The sequence below is a fragment of the Taeniopygia guttata genome, chromosome 2 (genome assembly GCF_048771995.1).
Source record: "Taeniopygia guttata chromosome 2, bTaeGut7.mat, whole genome shotgun sequence".
Taxonomy (NCBI): domain Eukaryota; kingdom Metazoa; phylum Chordata; class Aves; order Passeriformes; family Estrildidae; genus Taeniopygia; species Taeniopygia guttata.
The window spans coordinates 4,141,000-4,168,567 of record NC_133026.1 but is presented as its reverse complement, the minus strand read 5'-3'; the positions used below and the strand labels follow the sequence as shown (position 1 = coordinate 4,168,567).

At 42.5% G+C, this 27,568-nt stretch overlaps 1 protein-coding gene across 4 annotated transcripts in view; it reads right to left on the bottom strand.

The window, feature by feature from the left end:
- CRHR2 (corticotropin releasing hormone receptor 2) overlaps window positions 1-27,568 on the bottom strand; it is a 151,892-nt gene that overhangs the window by 50,589 nt on the left and 73,735 nt on the right. For 3 of the 4 annotated variants that reach the window (XM_072925271.1, XM_030264198.4, XM_002196341.6), the window contains 2 exons: window positions 19,803-19,888; window positions 13,029-13,135 (listed from right to left, as the gene is read on the bottom strand). In XM_072925271.1, coding sequence (XP_072781372.1) covers window positions 13,029-13,135; window positions 19,803-19,888 — 193 coding nt within the window. The remainder of the gene's footprint in view (window positions 1-13,028; window positions 13,136-19,802; window positions 19,889-27,568) is intronic. The other variant, XM_072925272.1, reaches the window with a different exon arrangement.

The following is a 27,568-nucleotide window of genomic DNA, read 5'->3' as shown; positions in this document are numbered from 1 at the left end:
TTAAATGCATTAAATTACCTCAGTGGCGGCCCCAGCTCCTCCCAGGAGTCAATGGACTCCTGTGGCAAGCACATTTATCTCCCTCTCAGGATTTTTTATAGAGGTGCACAGAGAGAAATGAAAGAGAAAACAATTTCTATTTCTGCTCCTTGTTTTTCCTATGTGAAATGTGTTTGGAGAATTGTTTACCTGGGGTGATTGCTTGGTTGGAATCTGAGGATTATTGTTTGAGCCTGATGGCCAATCCAACCCACCTGGGGCTGGGCTCTGGAGAGAGGGTCATGAGTTGTGTGAGAGTCAGAGAAAGTAGTATGTAGTTTTAGTATCCTCCTTTTATATAGTATATTAATGTATTTTAGCATAGTTATAATGAAGAAATAATTCAGCCTTCTGAACTGAGTCAGACATCAGCATTTCTTCCCATTGGGTTCACCTGCATTTACAATAGACTCCTTTTATGGTTTAGGTTCACTGGGGTCAGACCATGGATTACTCCAGTAACATGATGGATTGAAGAGCTCATAACCTGTTGTGCACAGTAGAACACGTTTGTCTGTGTGGGCTCCTCTTCTCTGCTTATCTGCCCACCCTCAAAAGCTGGATGAGGAGGCATTTCCTCACAAATGCACCCCCTCCTGTCCCGCGGGAGATGCAAGGTGAAGGAACAGAAAAACCTGGATCTGGACAGCAAGGAACTGCTCATCCATGGGCTGTGGGAGCAAGCTGGGAGGAGTGCTTGGTGCTGCGTCCCGCAGTCACACAGTTCATGCAGCAATCTCACTTCTGGCTGTGCCTGACAGCAGATTTTGGGCAGGAAATATCCCCCTGAAATACAGCAAGGCACAAACAAGGGGTGTGTGTCACCCTGAGTGAAGGAGCAGGCAGAAGGAAAAGGTTTTCCTTGAGAAAAGGACAGACAATTTCTGACATGGAGAGAAAATATATTGCCACTGGAGGCATCTTGGCTTTGTAAATGAAAGGGTTGATTGGCTCCTGATGATTTCTTAAGAACCAGTGCTTTCCCTGCTGAATGGTGTCCAGAGACCTCCTCCTGAAAGGGCAGGAGGTTCTGACCAGGGCCTGATGCTCAGGAGTCCTGCTGTAGGCTTAGCAGAGGTGTCCTCATCTCATGTGTTCATGTCTTCATCTCCTCATGTTTCCATGTCTTCATCTCCTCATGTTTCTATGTCTTCATCTCCTCATGCTTTCATGTTATCATCTCCTCATGTTTTCATGTCTTCACATCCTCATATTTTCATGTCTTCATCTCCTTGTGTTTTCATGTCTTCACATCCTCACATTTCCATGTCTTCATCTCCTCATGTTTTCATGTCTTCATATCCTCATGTTTTCATGTCTTCACATCCTCATGCTTTCATGTCTTCATCTCCTCATATTTTCATGTCTTCACATCCTCATATTTTCATGTCTTCATCTCCTCATGCTTTCATGTCTTCATGTCTTCACATCCTCATGTTTTCATGTCTTCACATCCTCATGTTTTCATATCTTCATTCCTTGTGTTTTCATGTCTTCACATCCTCATATTTTCATGTCTTCCAGACATGTCCTTCCAGACAACAGGTTAAGGAACAAGAAGCACAAATATAATTCTCTATCCTTCCCTTTGGAGGGAATGATGAAGGAAGGAAGAGGAAAAACCAGCAGATCATCATACCTGGTTCTGTGCATGGTGTCACTGGGAGAATTTTGTGGTTTTTTCATCATGGGTTGGTCTACACGACACCAAACCGGTTTCAAAGGTTTTGGATAGGGGAGTGTAGCAAGTGACAGCACACTCTTATGGGAGACTGAGTTTTGAAGTGCCTTGTTTTATATTTGCAGGAATTTAGGGCCAACTCTAGTGGAGCTTGTGCAGAGAAGGGAAACAAAGAATTCTTCTGGGGAAGAATCTGGAGCACAAGTCTGATGAGGAGCAGCTGAGGGTGTTCAGTCTGCAGAAGAGGAGGCTCAGGGGAGATCTTCTCACTCTCTAGAACTCCCTGACAGGAGGGTGCAGCCAGGTGGGGTCAGGCTCTGCTCCCAGGGGACAGGGACAGGACCAGAGGAAACAGCCTCGAGTTGCACCAGGGAAGGTTTAGATTTGGTATTAGGAAAAATTTCTTTGCTGAAAGAGTGGTCAGGCATTAGAACAGGCTGCCCAGGGCAGTGGTGGAGTCACCATCCCTGGAAGTTCGAAAAACCATCTAGATGTGTGTCCAAGACTGAAGACCAAGATGTTTCCTATTACCATCGAGTAGGAGTTGCCTCTGGACAGTTTTCCTTATCTCCTGTTAATGGCCCATCAATGTCTTGCCACATGGCTCAGAGATAAACTCTCCAGGAGCCAGTTCTGGTTAACAGGCGATTAAAGACGCACCTCGTGACTCAGAATAACATCAGCCCATTGTGAGATGATCCGCCCAGGGGGAGGAGCCAGGCATTCCCACCTGGATAAATCCGGGGATTTCTAGACAGAGGCAGCCTTTCCTCTGGTTTCTGAGAAGACACAGCAACCACATCTGCCATCCCAAGAGGACTGCAGCCACTCCAATTTGGAGTGCTACCAGCACGCTGGCCAGAGGGGTGTCAGGTTGCATTCTGACTTTGACAGTGGTCTTCCTTTTGTATCATTGCATGTATTTTTGTCTTTTTCCCTTTTCCCAATAAATTGTATTTCTGACTTGGAGTCTCTCACTGGTTTTGCTTTCAAACCAGAACAATGTGGCATTTGGGGACATGGTTTAGTGGTGGACCTGGCAGTGCTGGGGTAATTATTGAGTCAATGGTCTTAGAGGTCTGCTCCAAGGTCAGTGAATTTCCATGGGTGTGCAGGAAGATATGTGTATTGCAGTGAATCCAGAGTGCCAGAGCCTGTCTCTGGCTGTGCTGGCCAAAGCAGATGAGATTATCTGGGATCTGGGATGAGCCTCCCTCTCACCACACACACAGAGCACTCAGCTCTGCAGCAGGTTGGACATGTAGAAGCAATTAAGGTGAAAGCCAACATGCTTCTCCTTGACCTTCCTAATTAGTAAATGAAGAGCCAGGTGTATTGTGAGAAATTATACACAAGAACCCCTTTATTTGTTCTGGGAACAGACCATGTTGTTCCCTGACAGTTTCCAGCCACCAGCATCCTGAACTGCCTCATGTGCAGGTGTCAGAGCTGGACTTCCATGAAGGAAAAGAGCAGCAAAAGGAAAAAAAAAAAAATCAAAATTCTCCAGCAGCTGACTGCAGCTGGGTCAGAGGTGGGCAGAAAGAGCTTCTGATCATTGGTAGAGAGAGGATGTCCTGCTTATTAGTTCCACCAAATGACCTGAGTTGTGTGATTTGACAGAGAAAGCAGAGAAATAGAAACCCCACTCCTTTTACTTGAAAAATTGTAAGACTTGGAAAGGCAGAAAGAAAATCACATCAACTCTTTCTGTAAAGGTGGCCTCACTGATTCACAAATGGGCATCTATAAATAGCCCTGGTAAAATTCAAAGTAGCTTTCTGTTGATTTATTGGGGTTTTATTCTCACTTTATCCATACAGTGGTATTTTTCCTCTGGGATGCACAGAGCCACTATTTTCTGATTCAAAGCATGAGACAAACAATTAACATTAACAATCATAATAATGTGCCAGCGTGGTTGAAAGCTCGCTGAATCAGTTGCATCATCTGCATAGAAATAATTGCAAATGAAAACTTTATTAAGGAAGCTTGGAAGCCTTCTATTAATTCATGTAGTATTCCATTAATAATGATGTTCAATTAAGACTGCTGTCCCAAAGTCTCTCTGAAACAGCTGATAGGAGAAATAGGAGTGCACTTTGCTGGAGACCTTCCCATCCCACCACTGGAACACACCAGAAGGAGAATCATGGACAATACTTAAAACTATTTCTCCTCTTTAGTCTTTTTTGGGGCAGGCAAAGCACATGCACAACCCATAAATGGCATGGAGTGGGAAGAATATCTCACAGCAAGTTATTTCCCAGGCTCTGTGCCTGTCAGGGCCTATTTGCTTTCACCCACATGGAAACCTCCCCTGGGGTCCCCATGGTTTTCCCTGTGTGCTCAATCAGATTCTGGAGCTGCAAATGCTTCCAGATGGGAACAGCAGCTGGAGAGGCTGGCAGGGAAAATCAACTTCTTGGTGGCACTTGCCTGGGGGAATGTAAATATTCCCACAGGAAAAGCAGGGGAAGGATGGAAGCCTGGAAGTGACAGCTTTATCATGGGGACAGGAGTGAAATGCTCAGGTGAGGAGGAGAAGCAGCAGCTTCTGTGAGTATTTAGGATGTGCAGAGACCCTAAAAATAAACCCACTGTGGAACCATCTGTGTGTTTCTTTTTCCCAAAGCTTCCCTCTCCTGCCTTTAAGGCAGTTTTTAATGGCAAGGCATGGGGCATCCTGCCTGGTTTAGACACAAAGGTTTCTGCACTGATGTTCCAGGGGTGGGAGGGATGCAGCCAACACAGCACAGAGAGGCAGGGCAGCCCCAGAGTGGCCGTGCTCACTGCTGAAATAAAGGATAGCTGAAACCCAGCCCCTGCCTGCTCCACTAACACAGCTCCAACCTTGACTCCGCCACCAAGTCACCCACGGGAGAAAATTCCCAATTTTCACAAGAAGGCTAAAAATACAGATCACTTCATTTAGTGCAGCATATGATTGTGGCTGAAGAAAAAGATTTAGGACTTTGCTCTAATTTGCTCTGTTAAATGGTGGTCAGATGCCAGTAATTTCTGAACAAAGAGAAAACAGGGCTGCAAAGAATCTCTTTGAGCAGAAAACACCTTGCAGCTCAGGTTTTCTGACAGATTGTAGTTATCAGCCCACACTGTGGAAAGCTGAATGTTTTCTGTGGAGAGACCACTGCAGTGGGATTGCCCAAATCAGAGTCAGAACTTCAGAAGCCAGAGAGGGAGAGTTCAGAGTAGCTGATCTGGCTGACAGCAGCTGTTTGGGAAATACAGTGCACAGCATGTTCTCATTCATAAACCCCTTATGGGATTATACAAAAAAAAAAAAAAAAATCAGAAAAAAATTAATTTAAATGACCAGCTAGAGAATTCAAAGGTTATGTATTTTTGGTTTTTTTTTACTTTTAATACAATTACACAATTCGCAAAATTTATTATATTATCTACATTTGCAGATACTGTGGTGATAAACCAAGGAGGAAAGTCTGAGCTGCTGATGCTGCTGTTCACACTCTCCTTGGCCTCATTTACACCAAGACATGGTGTGAAATATTTAATTATGTTGGAGCATTTGGCCAGGAGTTGAGGAAAGATTGGCAACCTCCCAAATAATCATTCCTGTGCTTGGTCCTCATTCTCATGGTGCTCACTGGGCATTAGGAAACGTGTCCAGTGTCTCAGCCTGGGCACATCCCCAGGGAAGTTGCTGTTCCCATAACAGGCAGAGGCAACCCAGAGCTGCCAGGGGTGTCCATGGCCCATTCAGGGGTGCCAGAAACCTCCACCTCTCCCCTCTCTCATGTTTTAGCTGACAAAAGCAATGTGCAGCAGCAGAATTCACAGAACCATGGAATTGTTTAGGTTGGGAAACACCTCCAAGATCATCAAATCCAACCATTGATCCAGCACCCCTAAACTCTGTCCCCACATCCACATGTTTTTTGAGAATTTACAGGGATGGTGACTCCACCACTGCTCTGGGCAGCCTGTTCCAATGACAGATCACTCCTTCAGTGAAGAAATTTCCCCTAATATCCAAACTGAACTGCCCCTGACACAACCTGAGGCCAGTCCCTCTCCTCCTGTCCCTTTTCCCTGGCAGCAGAGCTGTCCTCCTGGACTGTCCCCTCCTGTCAGGAGCTGTGCAGAGCCACAAGGTCCCCCCTGAGGCTCCTTTTCTCCAGGCTGAGCCCCTTTCCCAGCTCCTTCAACACCTCCTGGGGCTCCAGACCCTTCCTCAGCTCTGTTCCCTTCTCTGGACGCACTCCAGTACCTAAATTATCTTTTAGATTAGACAGAAGAGAAAGTTCCTGAGTGCTGAACAATTACACTGGAGTTAGTGAGGGACCTATGTACAATTTAATGGATGAAAACTGAAACTGAACCATTAAGCACTTGAACAGCTGCAGGTGCATCTGCAGTTCATAACTCTAAACATCATCTTGAAAACATATTCTCTGATTTTCCTTCCCAGAGGAAGGAAAAAAAAAAAAAACAACGCAGGGTGTGGGGTTTTTTTTAAATCAAATTGCACTCCTGAGCATGATTCATATATAAACTGTAAAGACCCAACTTTGCTTTCCTCCCTTCGCTGAAATCTTGGATAAGCTGAAGTGCTGGAAAAGCTCCATTGTTCCCAAAACCATTCCATCATCATCAGAAGTAGAACACAGACAAGTTTTAGCTTGTCAGTCAACATAGATCTTGTAAGAACAATTCTATAAATCAGAATTCAAACAAGTTCAGGTCCATCTCCAAAAACTCACAGCCAAAATCTTGGCAGCAACAGAAACATACCAGCAGTAACACATTTCTAGCACAGGACACAAAGTGACCTCCAAACCTCAGGTCGAGAAAGGAACTGAGCAAAAGCATTTCATAAATTCCTGATACTCTAGATTGACTAAAATTTTTTTCCTCTACCACACTGCTCTGCTCTATGGGCTGAAATTATCCTTTCATATCCACTCACAAATCTGTCTGTAGAGCACCTATGCCCATTTTTCCTTGCACTGACACTGGCCTTGATCATAAGCAGCTCTTCAGTTTCCAGTGTTTATCCAATGGTGATGTATTTATAGGCAGCAACAACACTCCTCAGTGCCTTTCATTGTGCTAGGTTACAATGCCACAATTTCAGATGCAGCTTGTGAAACCTTTCACATTTTAAGAACAGAGCTCTCTGGGCACACTTTTAATTACTGGTATTATTACGGGAGCTCATAGGGGCCCTGCTGTCTGGGATTTTATTTTGTGTGGGGTAGGCTCTATACAAAAAGAGTAAAGAACAAATCCTAGAGATGTGAGATGAAGAGGGGGTGAGTAAAGGCAGTGGGAAGCAAAGGCAATGGCCTGGGGTTATGTTATGGTTTGACTTTGGTGTAATGCTAGTGCTTTTATGAAAATGTATTTTCTTTTGAATGAGTGTTGTTAGATGTGACTAGGAATAGAGCAGAGCAGGCCTGAGCTTAAAAATAAAGAAGAAAACTTTATTATAACTATAATAAAAATATATACAGAAATTAGAATGAAAACCTTTTAAACCATTCTTTCTCTTTTTACCTAATTTTTCAAAAACACAGTGAGACAGAAACTTGGATTTTTGATTAAGTTACTACTCTTTAGATAATTAATTTTCTAGTTTATTAAGGGAGAGAGGAGTCTTTCTTGCGCTATAGACTCCTAGGAAACACAATTGTAACCTATAGTATTTCTATATATATATATATACTATGTATATATATATATATATATATACAGAGTAACTGCTTGGAGAAAATTTGTTATTGTGAAAATTTGTTATTGTGTTACTACTTTTGTGTATGGACCAAAATTGTTTATGGGGTTTATTTAAGGATGCTTTGTTAAGGACTAAGAGAACAACAGTTTTTTATTTTTGGGACAACAGTGTACACTTTTTGCTAACTGAAACTAAAAACAAAGTTCCTCTGGGAGTTCTCTGCTTTTAACCCCTTGTGTTCTCAAACATGTGTCCAAAGCCTTTAGTAGTTACTCTAAAAAACTTAACCACTAATTGGTTTGACTCCAACTTCCTCAGAAAACTCACTTCCTTGTCAAACCAAAACAGGATAATCAATAGGAAAAGTGTTCCTGGCCTTCATCTGAGTTCACTGGATGAGACCCTTCACAGAGATTTAGGCACTTCAGGTGTTTTGTATTTAAAGATATCCCCCTCATTGGGTTTGCTCTTATTTACAGTGTTCCATAGTTTTCATTCCTGCCTGTGGGAATTGGAAAATCAAAACCTTCCCCAGACACTGAAAGATTTGATCTGCAACCTTAGAAGAAGCTTGGATTGATGTAAAAATACACTACACATATGTTAAGCAGAAAAATAATAAACTTATGCTTCCATAGCTGCAAGTAAGAATATGCCTTAAATAAATGAAAAACTGTACTAATAAGATGGTGAAAGGTTTATAATGTAAGAGTGTAGTTGCACAGAATAAGCCAAGAGTTTAGAAGTTATAATAAAAGAATACATGTGCACGTGAGACAGAAGGCTATTGAACAAAAGCATCCACAGTGCAGCAGAAGTAAGTAAAAGTGATAGGTTAGAAAAGCAAAATAAACCCTCTAGCAACTGTTTATTAAGTTAGAAAGTTATATATTACCTTGTGACAAAGAAACTTGTGACTACTCTTGATCTATGGCTGACTGCTTGCTCTTCTAAAATCTCACAGCCTCTGAAACTGATGTTTAACTGAGCAATAAATAATTCTTAACCCAAAAATAAACCCATCCCTTCATTTCTAGTGGTGATATCTGCCTTTCTCTCTGGACTTCAGTGACAGCGTGGCACAGAGCTGTGTTCAAACCCACATTGCACCCACCCCACCCCACCCAGGATTGCTGGGGAAGTTTAAAATTGCCTGAATCATGAATGAAGGCTCTGCTATTGAAGTGGCAGATGGGACAGGCTGAGCTAGGCTGGGTGGGAAGGCAGGAGGTGAGGGGGGACATGGAGCACTGACATGAACTCTGTGAGGTGATGTCCTGACCTGGGACTTGCTCCTTCCTCTTGCTCCACAAGAAGAAAGGATTGTGCTTAGATGTGGAGCCTGCTCTGTTTTGATCACATCAAAAACCTCATCCTTTTAAATGCAAACCAGAACTAATGGTGCAGATCTCCTCCCTGCTTGAGGTATCCTCAGTCTGCACCTTCTGAGAGGCGTCACATCACTTTGCTCTATGAAACCTGCTCTGTATTGATGCTCTGCCTTTCTCCTGACAGGTTTCTACAAATAATTTCATCAAACTCTTCCACTCTTACAAACAGAGGCCTGCAGCAGCAATCCTGCCAAGCCTGCAGCAGATTGAAGAGCAACAGGGTAGTTCAAAGGAGCTTGAAACAGGAGAGGATAAAGGAAAGTAGATAGGAGATGGTTAGGGGGGAGAAAAAGAATAAAATAAGTGATTGTATTGTTTGAATAAAAAAAAAAAGGTCCAGTCTTTTGGGGAGAAATGATATGTGGGATTTAGGAAATGTGTGTAATCATAAAAAAGAATGGGAACACTGCCCTAGGCCCATGGAGAAAAAAACTTATCAGATGCTTCACTGGGCAAATAAAAAGAGCTAAATTTAAGGGCTACAGGAAAACAGAATTTCGACACCTCAAAACTTCAATTTGCTTTCACTGCCACCGTAGTAGTGACAAAAGATGTTATGACAATGTTTGTAGGTTTGGTTGTTTTTAGAGCTGCCTTTATCCAGCAAGAACATATCATTTTTAATCTGCAGCCTGTCTTCCTGTCAGCACTGTCCTTTATTGGATTCAAAACTCAGCAGGGATGTGGATGCTTCCCAGAACAAACACCTTTCCTCCCCTACTTCTTCTCTGATAATCATTGCACAAATAAAACTTATTCTGATGGAATCCACTCAGGTCACTGCTGGCCACTGCCAGCACATTGTTTAATAACAAATCAGGAGTTTTACAAAGAAATCTTATTCTACCTCAGAGGATGCTCTAACAGAACAGTGACAAGGGAAAATCCAGAACAAAGCAAGATAAGTTTCTGCATTATCAGCAACAGCGAAGAAAAAATGTGATTCAAAATAAGTATTTTAATCCTTTGGATTGTTTTAAATTATTTTCTTTTTCTTCAGCTTGATTGGTATTACTGATAGCAGAATTCCTCCTATGGAAAATTTCTGCTTCAGCAGTTTGAGACTGTGATTCAGTGGGACAATGAGGCTGAGTCAGTGGAGGGAGAGAGCAAACCTTGACTATTAATGAGAACAAACAGACTCTGAGAATCCCAGAGGTGCAGATCCATTCAACAATGCCAAGTGAAGTGCCCTGAGCAAATCTCTCCAAGGCCTGTATTGGAGATCAATCCACTTCTACAGCACAACTTGTGCACAAATTCTTTGTTTTTCCTTGCTGTATTCCTTTCTGTTTGTTCAGTTTTGTGTGGCAAAGACAGAACAGCTCTCACAATTTTAAGGCCACCAACATTTAGACCTTGAGAAAGTGATGTTGACTTGCTGCCACAGTGACTCACTGGCATTCAGCCACTGTGCCAGCAACAATCAAGGCCCTCTCCTTCACTTTTTATTATTTAGGTGCTAAATGAAATATTTACTGGCTTGGTTGTCATTGCACAGGTTCAGATGCGGCAGAACTGGAGAAAACAAGGCTAAAATGGATCTTCCCAGGAAAAGGGGGCTGAGCTCTCATCCCCTCCCAGCTGTGTGGGGGTCTCATGGACACAAATGGCAGATGATTTCATCACCTGCAGAAGATTTCATCACCTGCAGATGGTTTCATCACCTGCTGCTCCATCTGAGATTCCTGACCCTCAAACAGCCGTGTGATTCCTCATTGTTTAGGGCAGCAGGACTTTTTTGCTAAATGGAGGGTGGGTTGTGAATGAAGAATGAAGTTGTTAAGGAATCAAGGAAGAATGAAGCTGGGTGCAAGGTGACAGGATAAATTGGAAAAATAGGGTAGAGATCCAGCTCCTTCCCCCTTCCCAGTTCAGCACAAGTGAGGACTAAGCCCCACTGGGCTGGGGCAGCACCAGTGATGGTGAAGCTCATTTCCAAAAGCAGAACACCCTCCTGACCAGCTGAACATCACAGTAACACCTTTTTCCATGCCAGCCAAATATTTCACCTGCTCCTAAACCCTCATAGGGAGAGGTCCCAAAGCCTTGCCAGCAGTTCTGTTCCAACAGAGCAGGTGTGCTCCAGTCTCCCCCTTGAGACAGGGCTGCCTTTGGGATCCACCTACACTGGCAGAGCAAAGGAAAATTGAGCAGGTCCTGGGAGAGAAGCACAAAAATTGGGAGCAGATGTAAAACCTGAATCTTTGTGGAGGTCTCTTCTATTTTCACTCTCAGGAGGGACTCGTGGGGTGAGGTAGATGGATGGAGTGGGGCAGGAATAAGGAACTGGCAGATTTCTACTTTAGGTCAAGAAGAGGAGTTATCAGATTATATTTTTTTGGCCAGGGATTACCTAAATTCTCTCCTTTCACCCAATTTCATCATACCTTTTTCCATCCAAAATAAAACAGCATAAAAAAACCCCCTAAATAATAGAAATTGATTATCAAACCGGATTTGTTCTTGGGGCACTTTATAGACATAAATGTGATGAAGATGTCCATAACCCCAAATTTGGGTAGGGACAACCTGTAATGAAACATGAATTTGGGTTGCTTTTACTGGAACATCTCTAGAACTTTGGAAAACAGATGTACATTGACAGACCTTGAGGAATCCCATGCTGGTTACCTCTGGGTGCACACTGGACACGTTTTGCATGACACAACGTGAATTTGAAGAGATGGACTATCTTAATTCACAGCATGTACAGGGAAATTCTTAATTGTCACTACTCAGTTGTTGTTTCTGATGTTGAAGCTGGCTGCAAAATTTAAACCTTAAAGTTTAAATAACAGAAGAACAATTTAGAAGAATTCAGGTGGGCCACCTTCGTGTTTGAAGCTGGATACATTTATATCATCCTACCTAATTGTTTTTGTGTTATTTACTCAAGCATTTATAAAAGACTCAGCATGAAAGCAGGGAATGTAGTTACTGCAATGAATAATTTGCATTCTTTATTCAGTGCAAATTAATTCAGGACTCCAAGCACTGTGGGAATTAGCTTTATATGCACTGTAGAGGACTTGAAATGGAAGTTTAAACTGATGCATCATAAAAGCTCCCACTGAATATTTTAAGGTGCTTTTTTTTGTTTCCATTAGCATAGATTATTCTGTCCATAGATTCTGGAGTGCAAGAAGATTCCTATTGTTATTAGAGGAGGCCTTGTTAAGAATGCTCAGAAGACTTAGGTAAAATTTTACTGATGCTCTTCTCCAGGAAAAACAGGAATTCTGGCACTGAGGTCACTGTCAATCATCCTGTTTTACTCCTGGGCAGGGGGAGGATGTCCTCCACCCACAGCTCATCCTCTGCTATTAGAACAAGGTTTTTCTTAAGGATTATCATTGGAGCTGGTTTTAACTTCAGATGGAACTCTCCTGGACAACACAGCACAAATTGTACAGAAATGCCAGGCACGGAATCCAAGAAATGATATGGAATTAACCCACCAGGCCACTCCTATGAAAATACATTCCTGTGATTCAGGCTGTGAACATACATAGGATGACTGATCCATATCTACTTGTTTTCCACTAATTTGGCTTTCCTCCTGTTTTTTCTCTTCCCTGTAGCCCTAACTCTGCTTTCACTGACATCTCCATTTGCCAAACTCCCCTCTGCACCCTGAACCAGATCAGGGAAGGGGTTCTATGCAGCCTCCTTAATTTGTATTCATCATTTCATGAGCACTGCTGGGGATTAAGCTCCACTAATGATGTTCCTCTTTTTACTTAACAAAACTTCTAAGCCCTTTAATGAAAGAAAAAACCAAAATTAACCCAAAGCAAAATGGAAATATTTCGTTCTGTCTCCTTTGGTTTAGATCTGGGTTTTAGCTGTCAGGGAATGCAAGACATTACCATGTTCTGCCTTGTGAGAAAACAAAATTTGCCCTCAAAACTTGCAACTTGACAAACTCAGATCTTGCTCGCCCTTAATGAAGGACACTGTGCTCACTGAATTTTTGTTTTTTGCATCAATAAATCATGTTCAGTTTCTTCCCTGACCCAAACAGGCTTCAGCTGAGGAGGAGCTCATTAGTGAGCAAAGCCATGGGATGTGCTCAGGAACATAAAAGCCACCACCACTTTTTAGGACCATCCACCACCTGGACAGAGTCAGGAGAGGGCTGGAGCAACCCAGAAAGCATCACCCAACATTAGAAACATGCAAACACATTACTCACCTCAAGCACAAGAAAAGCATAAAGGCAACTATAAGGGCCCCTACTGAAATACAGTGGCCCAGGTAGTTTATGATGAGAGCAATCTTGTAATGGAGCGCATACTTCCTCTGGAGGTAAAGAGATAACAGCATTAAATCAGCAGCAGTCTCCAAGCACTGGCATTCAGGAACAGTTGATCACTTCAGAAAACAATCATTACTTTTCTCAGCTTTATATTGACATGATAGTAGCAGGGTTGATGCCTCTGTGTAAGGCAAACATATTGCCCAGGAACACAAGTACAGGCTTGGTGTCATTTCAATTTGGGGTTTGTCACAGTTTCTTACAAATATTTGCAAAAAAAGTTATTTTGTCCCTGCTTCTCCCCCCCCCCTTTTTTTTTTTTTCTCCATTTCCTCAGATTTCTTTATTTTAAACCTTTGCCACTTTAGGCGACAAACCTACCAAGACACATCTCAGAATTTCAAAAGTTATAAAACATTATTTTCTTGGGAAACAGCACAGTCTTAATGAGCCAGGTTATGCCATTTTCCTACTCAAATGGCTTGGTTTTCACACAAAAATGTCAGTAAGGATAAATAACAAGCCCTTCCCATACAGGCAGATTTTCCTCAGAGGGACATTCCCTGCAGGCTACAATCTTTATCCTTCAAACCAAAGCAGACTAAAAGAGCTGGAACCCAGTGGTGTCCCTTCAGTTCTGGGAGAGCCTGACAAACCAGAGATCCTGTTGTTTTTAGCAGCAACCCAAATATGTGGTGAAATTTTCTGTATTAGTGCCTACTTCCTAGCATGTGGGGGAGACTGTTGGCAAGTTCTTGATCCTGTAAACAAAAAAAATGAATTCAGAAGTGCTCCCATCTAAATCAGTGAATTTAGGGATTTAGTGATCCAATTTTGGCCTTGCAGAAATATCTTTATTGGTAGGCTGCTTTTGGCTTTGGAGAAAGGAGAAGCATCTCCTCTCTTTGCATGGCTAGAAAGAAGTAGAAAGACACTATTCAGGTAAATACTGAAGATGGCTACAAAGAGGTTTGCTACTGGAAGACTAAATGCTCCTGAAAAATATATTTATTATTGGTTTTGACATTTATTTATTTTCAAGTTAAGCAAATATATCCCCACATCGGGATGTTGCTTTCCTTCAGAAGAACAAGGCTCTTAAAAACAAACCACCTACATTTCCTCCCTTGTGATAAAAATATGGAAGTAAAACCCTACAAATGGCATAATTTTAAAACATTTTTTTCAAATTCCTTTTTTTTTTTTTTCATTTTTTTCCCTAACAATTTCCTTCAACATTTTACTCCAGTGAAAGGAATTTGTCAGTGAATGAATGTTTGGCTGAAACTGCAACCAGCAGCTGTGGTTCATCTGTTCCATTGTTCTGTGAAGATAAGCATCTTCCAGCAGAGAGCCAGGGAGCATTCATGGAATCATTTTTGTGATGAAACCTGCCTACATCTTCAGCTCACAGAGTAATGTGCTGTTTCTGGACACAACTCAACCACGCAGAGTATTTTTAAGTCTATTATAAAATCCCCTAAAATAAATTTCCCCATCCACAGGCCCATTTTCTGAATCGCCTGGAGGTGAAAAGAAAAAAAAAAAGCAACAAAATGAAGCTGTGGAATGCAAATTCCACATTGTGTTTTATTTATCCTTCAGCTGGGGGGACACCTGAAGGGAAAGAAAACTCACTTGACCTGGTGTGCCTACCTGTGCAATGCTGTTTTATTCAGCAATGCCCTGGCAAGCTGCAGGGCTCATTGACTCTCCTGCTTAATTGACAGAGCCAGAGGATCATAGAACATCTCAAGGGACCCAAAAGGATCATTGAATCCAGCTCTGCTTCTCACAGCACTATTAAAACCCAAACCCATCTGACTAAGAACTGTTTTCAGAATTGCTCATTTAGGGCTAGAAATCTCCTGGAAGATGGCAAACCTTGTGTTTTTCTAGCACGAGGCTCCTGCTCTTTAAGTCCAACCCTCCTCTGGCTCCTGACCACTATTTGAACTTCACTCAAGCTTTAAGCAGGTGTGCTTCAAAACATGAGATTGACTGGAAAAATAAAATTATGAAGCTACTGTTTGATGCACTGATGCTGAAGGAAAAACAGGCACGACTTTCATATTTTCTGCTTCTGATGCTAACAAGGTTTCCTGAAGGCAAATTCAAGCATCACAGAAACAAGAACTGCCCGGGTGCTTAGGGAAAACTAAGCTGACAGGGCAGCAAGATCACTTTCCACCAGCCTACATGCAGTCTGCATCTCTGCTGGAATGGGAGGAAACATCTTCAGGGCTGAAAAGCACGTGCCCAGAAAATCATGTGTTTTTTCCACAACGCTCAGCTCACGTAAAAGACTTGCACAGCTCTTTTCTGGCTCACTCTCTTGGACACCAATACATCTAAAATGTCAACAACCTTCTCCTGTTACCCAATATCCTTCTGCTTTCAGGAAGATTCACTTCATTAAAACAAAGATTTAAATTCTGTTCAGGCTCAGGAGGAGGGTTGCTAGATTAGAAATGAGTTAGAGAAGGAGATCACAGAATCCTGGAAAGGTTTGGGGCAGAAGGGACTTTAATGATGATTCCTGCCATGGTCAGGAGTGACAACTACTATACCAGCTTGTTCAGACCCCCTGACCTGGAACACTTCCATGGATGGGGAACCCAAGGATGGGGAATCCAGAGATGATTTTACCCCCTGGCCACAGCAAGTCACACCACTGCAATCCCATTCCATGACATTAGACATGACAATCATGTCACACCAGGCAGGGCAGAGGTGTATCCAGAGTTTCTAAACTGAGGAATGACACCACAATGTCTCTACCTGCACTGGCTTTGCACATCTAAGGTGAGGTGGGCTCCCCACAGGCGGGCTAATGACAGACTCCTTCTGTCCAGGGCCCTTTTCCCCTTGCTTCAGCTGGAACGTGACTGCTAAACCTGCCCTAAACCATCCAGTGAGTGGTTTGAATCAATAACCACCTAATAACAGCACTCTCAGAGCATCTGACAAGGATCTTGTTTCCTCTAACAGAACTTACTGACAGGTCCTGCCAGCGTTTACAGCTCATGTCTCCCTGGGAGGCTCCACACGCCATTGCCAGTCAGTCACTTCCAATTTCCTCCAGGATGATCTCAGCACCAGCACAGCTCAAGGACACCTCTCCAAAGACTTTCAGAAGCAACTGGGAAGTGTCTTTGTGATGCCAGATGCCTCTGAGCTCACTGCTTTCCCGTCCTGAGCCAGCTGGGAGCTGCTGTGGCTGATGTGACCGGGCTCCTATGCAGGATCCATTAGTCTGAGCCCAGCGTGGTGCTAACTCAGCTACTCAGCTTGAAGCCACCTCAAAACATCAGCAGAAGCAAATCCATGTACAGCTGCCAGAGACCACAACAGCAAAGTTCCTGATTTACAGCTCTTTTTGGAGGCTAAGATGTATCTTTTGCTGCCTGAGACACTGACTTTTCTTCTAAGAAGAGCAGAGATTTGTGTGGGACACAGTGAAGGCCCGTTCAACACGGGAGCTTGTAGGCTGAGGAGAACCTTTCCATTTGTCCCACACTGTGCTACCAAACAGCCAGCTGGATCAAAATTATGTCTGTGTCTTGTTCCTGTGTCTGGAGGAGGAGCCAACTGGTTGTTCAGAGGCTGAGATTGAGCCTGACATGAGGACACCAACACTCGGGTACCCACCCAAGGCAAGGGTTAGCAGTAGCTGTGCACACACAGGCACCCTGTGTCCCCTGAGGTGCACTGGGGACAATTGTGACTCCCAGCTGCTCCTGGTGGGACCTCCATGGCTGAATCATAATTTTTAAGGTTGGAAAAGACCTCTAAGATTATTGACTCCAACCATTCCCTCAGCAACACCCTGTTCACCACTAAACCCTGTCCCCAGGTGCCACATCCACAAGTTTTCTGAACACTTTCAGGGATGGAGACTCCACCACTGTCCTGGGCAATGCCTGAAAATCCTTTCAGAGAATATATTTTCACTAATACCCAGTCTAAGCCTCCCCTGACGCAACTTGAGGCTATTTCCTCTCCTCCTGTCCCTGTCCCCTGGGAGCAGAGCCTGACCCCCCCGGGCTGTCACCTCCTTTTTCCTTTTCCTTTTCCTTTTCCTTTTCCTTTTCCTTTTCCTTTTCCTTTTCCTTTTCCTTTTCCTTTTCATTTTCCTTTTCCTTTTCCTTTTCCTTTTCCTGTCAGGAGCTGTGCAGAGCCACAAGGTCCCCCCAGAGCCTCCTTTTCTCCAGGCTGAGCCCCTTCCCAGCTCCCTCAGCCCCTCCTGGTGCTCCTGAGCCTTCCCAGCTCTGTTTCCTTCTCTGGACAAGAAGGACAAAGGTATTCCAAAGGACACTGGGACATTTTAAATGACACCACACAACTACATTTAAAGAACTAGATCTCAGTCAGAGTGGGAATCCAGCAGCAAATCAATCCCAGAGCAGAGTTTTATCAGCTACTGCCACAGGTCTCAACCACAAGCAGAGAAATGATTCATTAATATATCCCAGGGAATGAGTTTTACTGAGCTGATGCCCCCTAAGACTGACTCACAGCTGAAAAAACCCTAAAATTTCTATTGCTACATTACCAAAACTCTGCCATGGATGTTGAAAAGTCCTGTTCCTATCCCCTGTTATCAATGACCAAATTAAAACCATGTGATTCTTTAACACTCTGCCTGTGAGTGGTCAAGCTTAAAAGCAGTGTTGGTTTATTTGGATTAAAAATAAACACAAGTCACAGGGCATAACACCCAAGCTGATGTTTAGCATCTGTTAAACTCAGTAAATAACAATAGACCCACTTGTGTGCCTGAATATCACCTTTAATCAAAATAGAGCAAATCTGTGGGGATTGTTCCTTTTTTCTATTTTTTTTTTTTGAAATCACAAAGTATTCATCTGTAACACTGAGCATTATGAGAGATTTCAAAAATATTCACAAATATTAATATTTGCAAAGCTTGTCACAAATCTTTAAAGATCTAATAAATGAGTTTTTAAGCCTCTGTAAGCAAGAGTGGGGGAACATCTGCACTTTCATCTGCTTAAGAAACATGGTATTTAAAGAGTTTTAAGCTATCACCATAGCTGCAAAGTTTTTAAAAGCAAAAACAGAATAAAGGGAACAATTCTGTCCTCTAGTCACAACACTTCTCCAGCCTCTTCAAATAAAACCCCTTGTATTTGCTTGTGCACAGCCAGCCACTGCTGGGAGCTGTGCAAACACATAAATGAGTGGCTGCAGCTCACTGCTCCCAGCTCAGGCTTCTGTACCACCCAAACCACACCACAGATATCGAGTCTTGGCCCTGCTCTGCTCCTCATTCTCCACATCAGCACTGGCTCCACATCCCCTCTTTTGTTCACTTGTAAGACATGGTCACTCTGTCCCTCCCAGCCCCCCAGTTTGTGCTGGCCCCAGCACTCCTGCAACAGTGCACTGAGATGGTTTAGGGACCTGATTCATCCAAAAAAAATGACCCACCAGCAAGTTAGTTTTTAATTTTAAATGGGAATGAGTAGTAAGGAGGGGCTGCACTGGGGTGCTCCCAGCTTAGGTTGGCCTAAATTGCCTTGAGAGCTTCTCCACCATGCTAGAACACCTTGAATGTCACTCTGGGTGGCAGAAAGGTACTGGCACAACTTTTCTCAATTCCTAGAAGCCTCTAGGAAAAGGAGGAGGGATTAAACTAGCCAGGGGGTAAGAACAGGTCCTCCTCAGCAGCTGGTGTGTTGTTATTTGTTTTGTGATTCCCCAGACTGACCAAGCACGTGGATCTTACATGATGGATGCTGCACCACAGCCAAAGCACATCCTGCCTCTTTGGGACCACCAGAGAGTCCCTGAGTAACAAATGTGGGCTCTCCTCTTCCTCCTCTCTGTCCCTGGCACGGCACAACTACAAGGATGGAATGAGCTGAATGAAGCCCAGAACAAACCAGTCTGAGCTGCTGGGCTCCACCCTGGCTCCTAGAGAGAAAAACCACTCCAGACACAGAGACAGAAACAACACAAAGCCTTTGTGGGGTTGGGTCCCACCACAGCACTCAACACAGGAGAAGAGGAAGAGTATGAAGGGCTTGAAGCCTTAAACTGTGTGAGGGTGAATGTCTATGACGCCTCTGAGACATCTGAAAAGAAAAGGGCTTTGCATAATTCCTCACAGCCCTTCTGAAGGAACTTAATCCCATATGCTAATTTAAATCTGATAACTTTTATATCATGCAAGATTGGTTCAATTTCTTTAAGACAGCTGGGTCCTGGTCTACTTTCAATGTATTTTTTCTGTTGCTGCTCCTTTACATATTTGCCTAAGGAGAAATGACATTGAGATCTACAAAGGTCAGCTGTTGATGAGATCTCAGAATGGGCAGATATAGGGTGGAATCAGCTGGTTGAACTTATTTTTTAGTGCCAAAGAGGCTTTAGGTCTTATTGTTATTATTGCTAACATTTACTGTAGCAGCTGTAGGCTCTGAACAAAGATAGGAAAAATCTGCATAAACACACATCATCAGGGACAGAGCGAGATAAACACCCTTTTTAAAAAACCATGTGAGCAGGGGATATGGAGAGAGGAGAAGTGATTTATTTGCCTCCATTCACAGGGAGGTTTTGTTGCAGAGACAGAAATGGAATCTCTCCCAGAGGTCCCAAATTAGCACGTTAACCTTAAGTTTAGTTTTGCATTCATTTATGCTGAGAAATGTCATTGAGAAGAATGAAGGGAAAAATACAGACCTTGTCATCCAGAATAGGCTCGCACTGAGAGTAGTTTATCTTGGAAGCCCATGTCCCATTGCCCAGGCATTCTCTGTAGGCATTTCCTGGTACAGACCAAAATAAAAAAGAGATGAACACTCTGTGCTGGACTTGAAACAGCCTAGACATTTCACAGGTTCAAGAAAAGACTGACAGGACAGATTATTTACAAGGCAAATCAACTTATCCCACCTCTGTGATGGCTGGAGCAACCCACTCAGAAGAGGAGAAATAAATAACAAACACATCTACAGACAACGAGTATTTAAAGGGATTTATTAATAGTTTTTTCTTACAGAATATGAATTCAGAAGACAGCAAAGGTATGAGAACACTGCAACTGAAACCACTCCTGGTGTTTTTCCAAGGTGCTGGGTCTTACAGATCGTAAGTGAAAATCACAAATTACTGAAGCAGAGATTTTATGTCCAAATTCAATATCACCCTGCAGGGCTCTGGGAACTAAGAGGGGAGTTCAATTTCTGGCAAGCACTCTCTTCATCCCAAGGAATTCCTAGTGAAAACTGCAGTTTTCCTGTACAAACCCTCCTCCACTCCTCAAAAGCACATCCAATCCGAACAAGAGGTTCTTGGTTTTTTTCCATTCTTATTTTGAACTGTTTCTTAGAAACAAGAGAATTAAAATAAAACAGGAAATCCAGAAAGATCCCCAAAGGACCAATACAGGCAACTTTCTGATGGACTCTTCATGATGTTGTTGCTGCCCTTTATACAATTTCTTTTTGAGCCTTTGCCATGGTCATTTAGTGCAGGAAAATCAAATGGTCCTAAATGTGCTGCTGACACCAGCCTTTGAAAAAGGTCAAGAGTCTTTTGAAAAGGTGCTTTTGAAAAAGATAAAAAGACTTTTGAAAAGGTCCTTTTTCTTACTGAAAAGGGAAGCCAACAAATAACAGTCCCTGCAGATGCTCCAGACGACACCTTATCCACACAGATCACTGAATTTCATATTCCTGGTGTCTAGCTGCACTTTTCCACTGTTTCTTTTTGGAATGATGAGGCCAAACAAAACAAAACAGTCTGAGTGGGGTTTAGGTGGTAGGATCTGATTTACATCCCTAAAAGCCCTTGCATTTGTCCCCTCCTTTGGCCAGTGCTGGAGCTCCGTGTGCAGAATTGTTGCTGATTTTGAGCCTCTGTGGCAAACTCCTGATTCTCCAGATGAGCTGATTCTTAGTCAGATGTTGAGTCCCACTTCTGGGGTACTGCTCATTTGAAACCCTTCTTTTATTCATTCAGTTCATTGTTTTACTCATTCTGACTCCTCATTTTCCCTGGTTGTATCCCTCCAGCTCAGCTGTGGAGAGCACAAACACAATCCACCTGTGGGGTGTACAACCCACATCAGTGCAGCTCTCTGAGCTGTCACAGATCTCCCACATGGTGAGGGTATGAACAGGAGGAGGGAAAATAAAAATCTGAATTTCTCTTTTCCAGGATCTCCTCCAATACCAGTCACTTCTCAACACCAGCAGCAAGCAGATCTGGCTTCTGGGAACCTCTCATTCCAAACTCCAGTTGTCATTGCTAATTTATACCGCACAGTAAAAGTCGTTTCCTTTCCTTTCCTTTCCTTTCCTTTCCTTTCCTTTCCTTTCCTTTCCTTTCCTTTCCTTTCCTTTCCTTTCCTTTCCTTTCCTTTCCTTTCCTTTCCTTTCCTTTCCTTTCCTTTCCTTTCCTTTCCTTTCCTTTCCTTTCCCTTTCCCTTTCCCTTTCCCTTTCCCTTTCCCTTTCCCTTTCCCTTTCCCTTTCCCTTTCCCTTTCCCTTTCCCTTTCCCTTTCCCTTTCCCTTTCCCTTTCCCTTTCCCTTTCCCTTTCCCTTTCCCTTTCCTCCCTCTCTCTCTTTTTTTTTAATGACAAAATGCAGCTTCTTTAGCCACTGCTTAAAAGGAGAAAAATCTCATTTATTGGGTGAGGTAAGAGCCTCACTGGAGGCACATGGAGGAAGCAGCTGTTGTTCATGCACTGTGTGCACAAAGACACTGGATTAAGTTCAGTTTTTCTTAATGATTGTCACCAAAAAAAAAAAAAAAACCAAAAAGAAGAATGATAATGGAGAATTCCACTGTAGAAACAAACAATGAATACCCAAGAAAAAAAGAATGCTTACATGATCTTTTAACAAGACCTAATAATAAAAAAATGTATCTGTTAGCACTATTTTTTTTCCTAGTTGAAAACCAATTGTGTAAAATCTCATTTTCCTAGACAAATGACTTACTGAAGAACTCAGCATACTTTCTCTCATAATTTTTCCCCTTCTTTCCTGATTTTATTCTCAAGAAGGAATACAGCAAATAGAGATTTGGTGGTTACATGTGGTTATTCGTGCTCTGTGTGCACTTGCACTTGCTTATTATATAATAATATATTATTATTGTATAACATAATAATATATTGTTATTGTATAACACAAGAAAATATTATTATTGTAAAACACAACTGGACAAGGAGATTTAATGTTCATGCAAATGAATAATGAGCAGTAGATGAGTCAGGATGGCACAGGCAGCACTCAGCCTTCATGCACAGAGCTCTTGACACATCATCCAATATTCACTCCTGGGCCTCAGTCTATGGTCTCTTCTTCTACTTAAAAAATGTTGATTTCCTTTTCCTGTAGATTTGTGGCTCTTGGTTTCTTCTGCTTAAGCATCACTCCAGGAGACAGGCAGGGAGGTAAAAGGGAAGTGCCTGAACAGAAAGGAATTTCCAGGAGAGCTCAGGGTTTCCAGCTTCCACAGAATGGATTTCAGCCCCTCCAGGCTGCAAATGCATCATCCTGTTTGCCCCAGGGGCTGACTCAGGGGTGCTGCTCAGAGCCACATTCCACCAGGAAAGCCAAGGGCAGCAGGCAGAGCCCAGGCACACAACAGCAGCAGCACCAACATTCACAGCTCTCCCGGACTCCGAGGTGATGGAAAAGGGTCTCCACACCCGAAACACCTCATTCCACATTACAAAAAGGAGGTAAAAAAATCTGAGCATGGCTACAACTAAAGCAAATTGGCAGGAATACAACTGGGATAGCCACTTCTCCCTGACTCCAGCTCTTGGGCGAGTCCAGCTCAGTCTATTATTTTATAAGCCCTTCACAGAATATATCCAGATAAACAATCTAACACCCACAGGAATGTCTCTTTTTTATGTATTTATACCCACACCCCCATGCTATAGAGAGCCTGAACTTTATTCCTAGTGCAGTAGAACCATTTAAGAGCAAGTGAGAAATTCAAGGTGGAGAGCAAAAGCTCTTTCAATGCAGAAGACAATTAGTGTTGCATTGTTGTTTTTTTTTTGTTGTTGTTCTGTTAAGGTTGGGATTGAAGTGTTTGAGATGATATTTTTTGTTTCAATTTAGATGTTTATTATTTCTTGTTTATATTATAGTTTTATAAGTTGTGAGTTTTATAGTATTTTATTCTGTTATTTTATAATAGACAAAATACGAATCCCCCCAAAAAATACCACTGACACACGACATAATTAAAAACTTAAACAATAAAAGAGAGTAACTTAAACTCTCCATACTTCAAACAACTACTAAAGAACACTTTATACAATTATGATCTAGTACCTTATGACTACAGATATATCACCACAAGAACTTTGACAAATTCACAATACGTACTATAAAAAGTCAAAAAGAGGAAAACTCTTACCACATTAATAAAGTCTTATATTAGAAACCTAAATAGAAACATTGCGTTTATAAAAAAAAACCCAGACTGTGATAATCACAACTCTGTCTGTTTGCAGGGCAAACAGGACTTCTAAGAAACTCTGGCATGTTTGTTGTCTCGATAAAAAGAAGCTGATCAACCCAGATTTGAGCCCTACATCAATAATGGAAAGTGATTTTCATCTGACATGGAAGAACATGAGAGAAACTCACAGACTTTTATTTATTCATTTGAAGGACTCCTCACACTCTGGTGTTTGGTAAAGGGGGGAGACATCCAAACTCTGTTTCCAGTTTTCCCATAACCCTTCTAAGCATCTATGCAACTCAGCACCACTATTACCAGATTAATTCTGGCATGGGATGAGAGCAGTTTTTCACAAATCAGCTCAAGGACCTTTATCCCAAACAGAAATGTGTCTTTTAGACATCTAAACTCACGTAAAATGAATTCCACCCCGATTTATTACATTTTATTAACAACACTGCCAGAGACTCTTCTGAAGCGCCCTCAGTGTGTGTCTAAACAGAAAATGGAGCAGCATCATTCAATATTTGTCATCCCAATTGTCATTTGTCTGCTCCTTAGAATGCACTGACATATTTTTGCTGTGAGGGTGGCAGAACACTGGAACAGGCTGCCCCGGGATGTTGTGGAGTCTCTCTTTTTGAAGATACTTAAAAACTTTTAAAGACATGCTCCTGGGCAACTGCAGGTAGATCTCAGCCATCCTGTGGTTCTGTGATTAACTGCATAAAATTATCCTCTGGAACAGCTTTAAAGCACACCTCAGGTACAATGCTCTGCATCAGTTTATGAGGTAAAAACTAGTCCTTAATTTCATTTCTAGCTGCAGATGATGTTGCATGCCTAGCCCTTAATTTCATTTCTAACTGCAGATGATGGTGCATTTCCGAGTGGGGTATGGAAAGGGAAGTGTTGGATGAGTGGTACTTTTTGTATTTTTCTTTTTTTATTGACCCTGTTGAAGAGCACAAAGCCTTTCAGGTAGTGGTAACTCAATATGTATGGATTGGCCTGGTGGCAGGCTCGTGTTTAGACAGCAGAAGTCCATTAAAAGCAGGACACAAACAGGAGACAGGAGCACTGGGTGGATGCCATTCCCAGCAGGAAGTTCACCACTTCCAGTCATTAGTGAGTGAAAGACAATTCCAGACACTGCATGCAGGCACTGCCATAATGGATCTTGTTCCTGACAGCTGGAACTGAGCTGGTTTTGAAAGAGATTTTACTTGTCTCGCCATGTTTCATGTGGATGACTTTTTGACAAGGTTTACATTTCCAGTTATCATTAAAATGGAAATCTGACTTCTCTGGCTATTTATGCCTTTCATCTCCTGCATTCTACAGAGTGGCCATGGAGTCTTGAGCCAAGTTCATCAGCTACTGGAGTGAGAGGGAATAAACAGAAAACAGAAAAAAGAATAAATAAATAAGACAGCCTGTTAAGCCCTGAGCTGAGGGTATGTGGCTACCTTGGCAGCTTGCTGATCCATGTTATCTCTCAGCTGAGCTGAAATGAAGGGTCCATCCATCAGAAAACCAGAATCACCACTGAACACACTCCCTAGAACACACAGTTTTTTGGGAAGTGGGGTTAGGGGTGACTGTGGCACACACAGATGCAATGAGCACTTTGCAAGAGCACCGTGGGTCATGTCATCCACCTCCCTACCCACAGGACTTGTTCAGTCCAGATTAAAATGTGAAAGCCCCAAGAATTTTCAGTAATTACTTTGCAAAACTATTACAGACACCCTGGTAAATCTTCCCACTGTGATTCTTTTTCATTGATATCCTCTATCTACATTTTCCCCTTGCCTTTTAAGACAACTGTTGAACTGGTTTTTGCCACTGATCTAGCTGAGCAATTTGCCATCCTTTTCAGGGTAGGTTAGTTCTGCATATTTGCCACAGGTGGAGTTCGACCTTGTAATTTTAGAATATCGACTTGCAGCCAGTCTTGTCCACATCTCATTATCCCTTCCTCCTCTTGCTTCAGGGCACAGCCCAGCAGCCCATGGTGCCCCCAGCATGAAAGTGTTGATGCCAAATTTTCCCATGGAAAGCAAGCCCAAGTAAGTGAGGTTTTGTCTTAGATAGAAATTAAAATACTTTCTGTGATATTCTGGTCTGTAAAATCAGAAGAGGCAGTGGAGAAATCCTGCTTTGTCTCAGTGCCACGATTAAAGCTGGATGCCATCTTCTGAGCTGGATAAATGGATTTTGAAATGCCCACTTTTGGGACAGCAAAAATCACTTGACAGGTTTGGTAAATGTAAATTGGACCCAGGTTTTACCCCCTGAAGAAAAATTTCAGACACATTCAAAGAACACAGGAGTAAAACAGCCCAAAATATCCCAGTGCTGAATGTTGTAGCCCAGGAGCTGCTCACAACATGAAGCTCAACTCTGGTCTCTTCCAATGTTGGATTTCATGAAGAATTCAAACCCAGTTTCAAGGATTCCTTTTTTTTCAGGGAATTCTAATCACTGGGACATCGCAAGATTCTCCCAGTGTCTCCTCCTAACAATTTTTATTCATTTCATGTTCAAAATAAGAAATTTTGCTTGGTATTAAGCAAAAAAAAAAAAATTCTCTTGGGTACTTATCCACCATGACCCCCAGCAAATCCAACAGGAACTGCATGACACAAATTCCTCAGATTGGCTGCCCAGATTTCATAGGAGTCTGATCAAATGAGAGTGAAAAAAACCCTGTGTTGCATAAGGCACATATCACTTCATGTATAGACTATTCTTAGCCCGTTTTCAAAGTCTCAGAAAAACAGCAAGCTTCTAAAAATAGGGGCTGAATCATGGGGCTATAAATTATTTATTCATGTGCCACCCTCCCTCTTTGGTGCTTTATTTTTTTCTGATTGTTGCAGCGACAAGCTCGAGCCAGGTAGGATTCACAAAGCATCAGGACAATTGCTTACTATTTCTAGAAATTTTAAGTGACAGCAGCATATAATTGTGACATCCAGGAGACTGGAAAAAAAATAAAAATAATCTCTCTCCACATTTTATTTGTGAATGAGGGATATGCTGACAAAAATAAGGAGAGGCAAGAACAGTTATCCAACTGAAGCTCATTGCTTTGTACATCAGCCAACATCAACTTGAAAGCCAAGAGGTTTTCTCTGGATGTCACAGCTGGGGTTTTTTTGAATTTGTACAGAAATATAATGCACTTATAGGAGAGTCTTGGAAGGCAGATAAATCGTAATTTAGGCAAGAAATGCTCCCCTAAAAAAATATTTCTAAACTCAGCTCTGTCTGGCTCAGCTTGATGTATCCTCAGGCTTTCAAGCACATTAGAAATGTTGATGAGTTTTCTATTGTTTTCCTTTGCCAAGACATCCTAAAAGGGTTTGCAAGAACCTCGAGCAGCCCAATTATGCTCACTTGCTGCATTGATTTCCCATCTGCTGAAGAGCTCAAGTGATTGACCCAGGTCATAGAACAGGTCAAAAGAAAAGGCAGGAACAGAACCTCTCAGATGTTTAGAAGTGCTCCACGCTCCTTCAGAATTTAGAAAAACATTTCTCTGTGTTTCTAGCCCAAGGCACCCTCTGTAGAACCTACAAAGATTGAGGGTACCTGAGGTACTCAGTTCTGTTTGTACAGAGGATCACAGAATATTCTGGGTTGGAAAAAACTCTAAAATGATCCAGTTCCACCCCCTGCCGTGGGCAGGGACAGCTTCCATTACCCCAGGTTGCTCCAAGCCCTGTCCAGCCTGGCCTTGAACTCTCCTTGGCCCAGGCTGGGGCTCCTGGCAGCAAGCAGTGGCACTAGAAAGATCCCACAGACTAAATTGTGCAGAAGTGGCAGAAAAGTGGCTCTTTTCAACCTTGTTCAGTGAAATACCTGCTAATATAAAACTTCTCACAAAAAATCCCACACGTTGTTTGACTTGCTGATCCCCACATGGCTCACCTCAGGAAACACAATTTCTTGCAATATTTTTCACTCCTTGTGCCTCCAGGGTTAGCAAAAACTGTTCCATGAAAT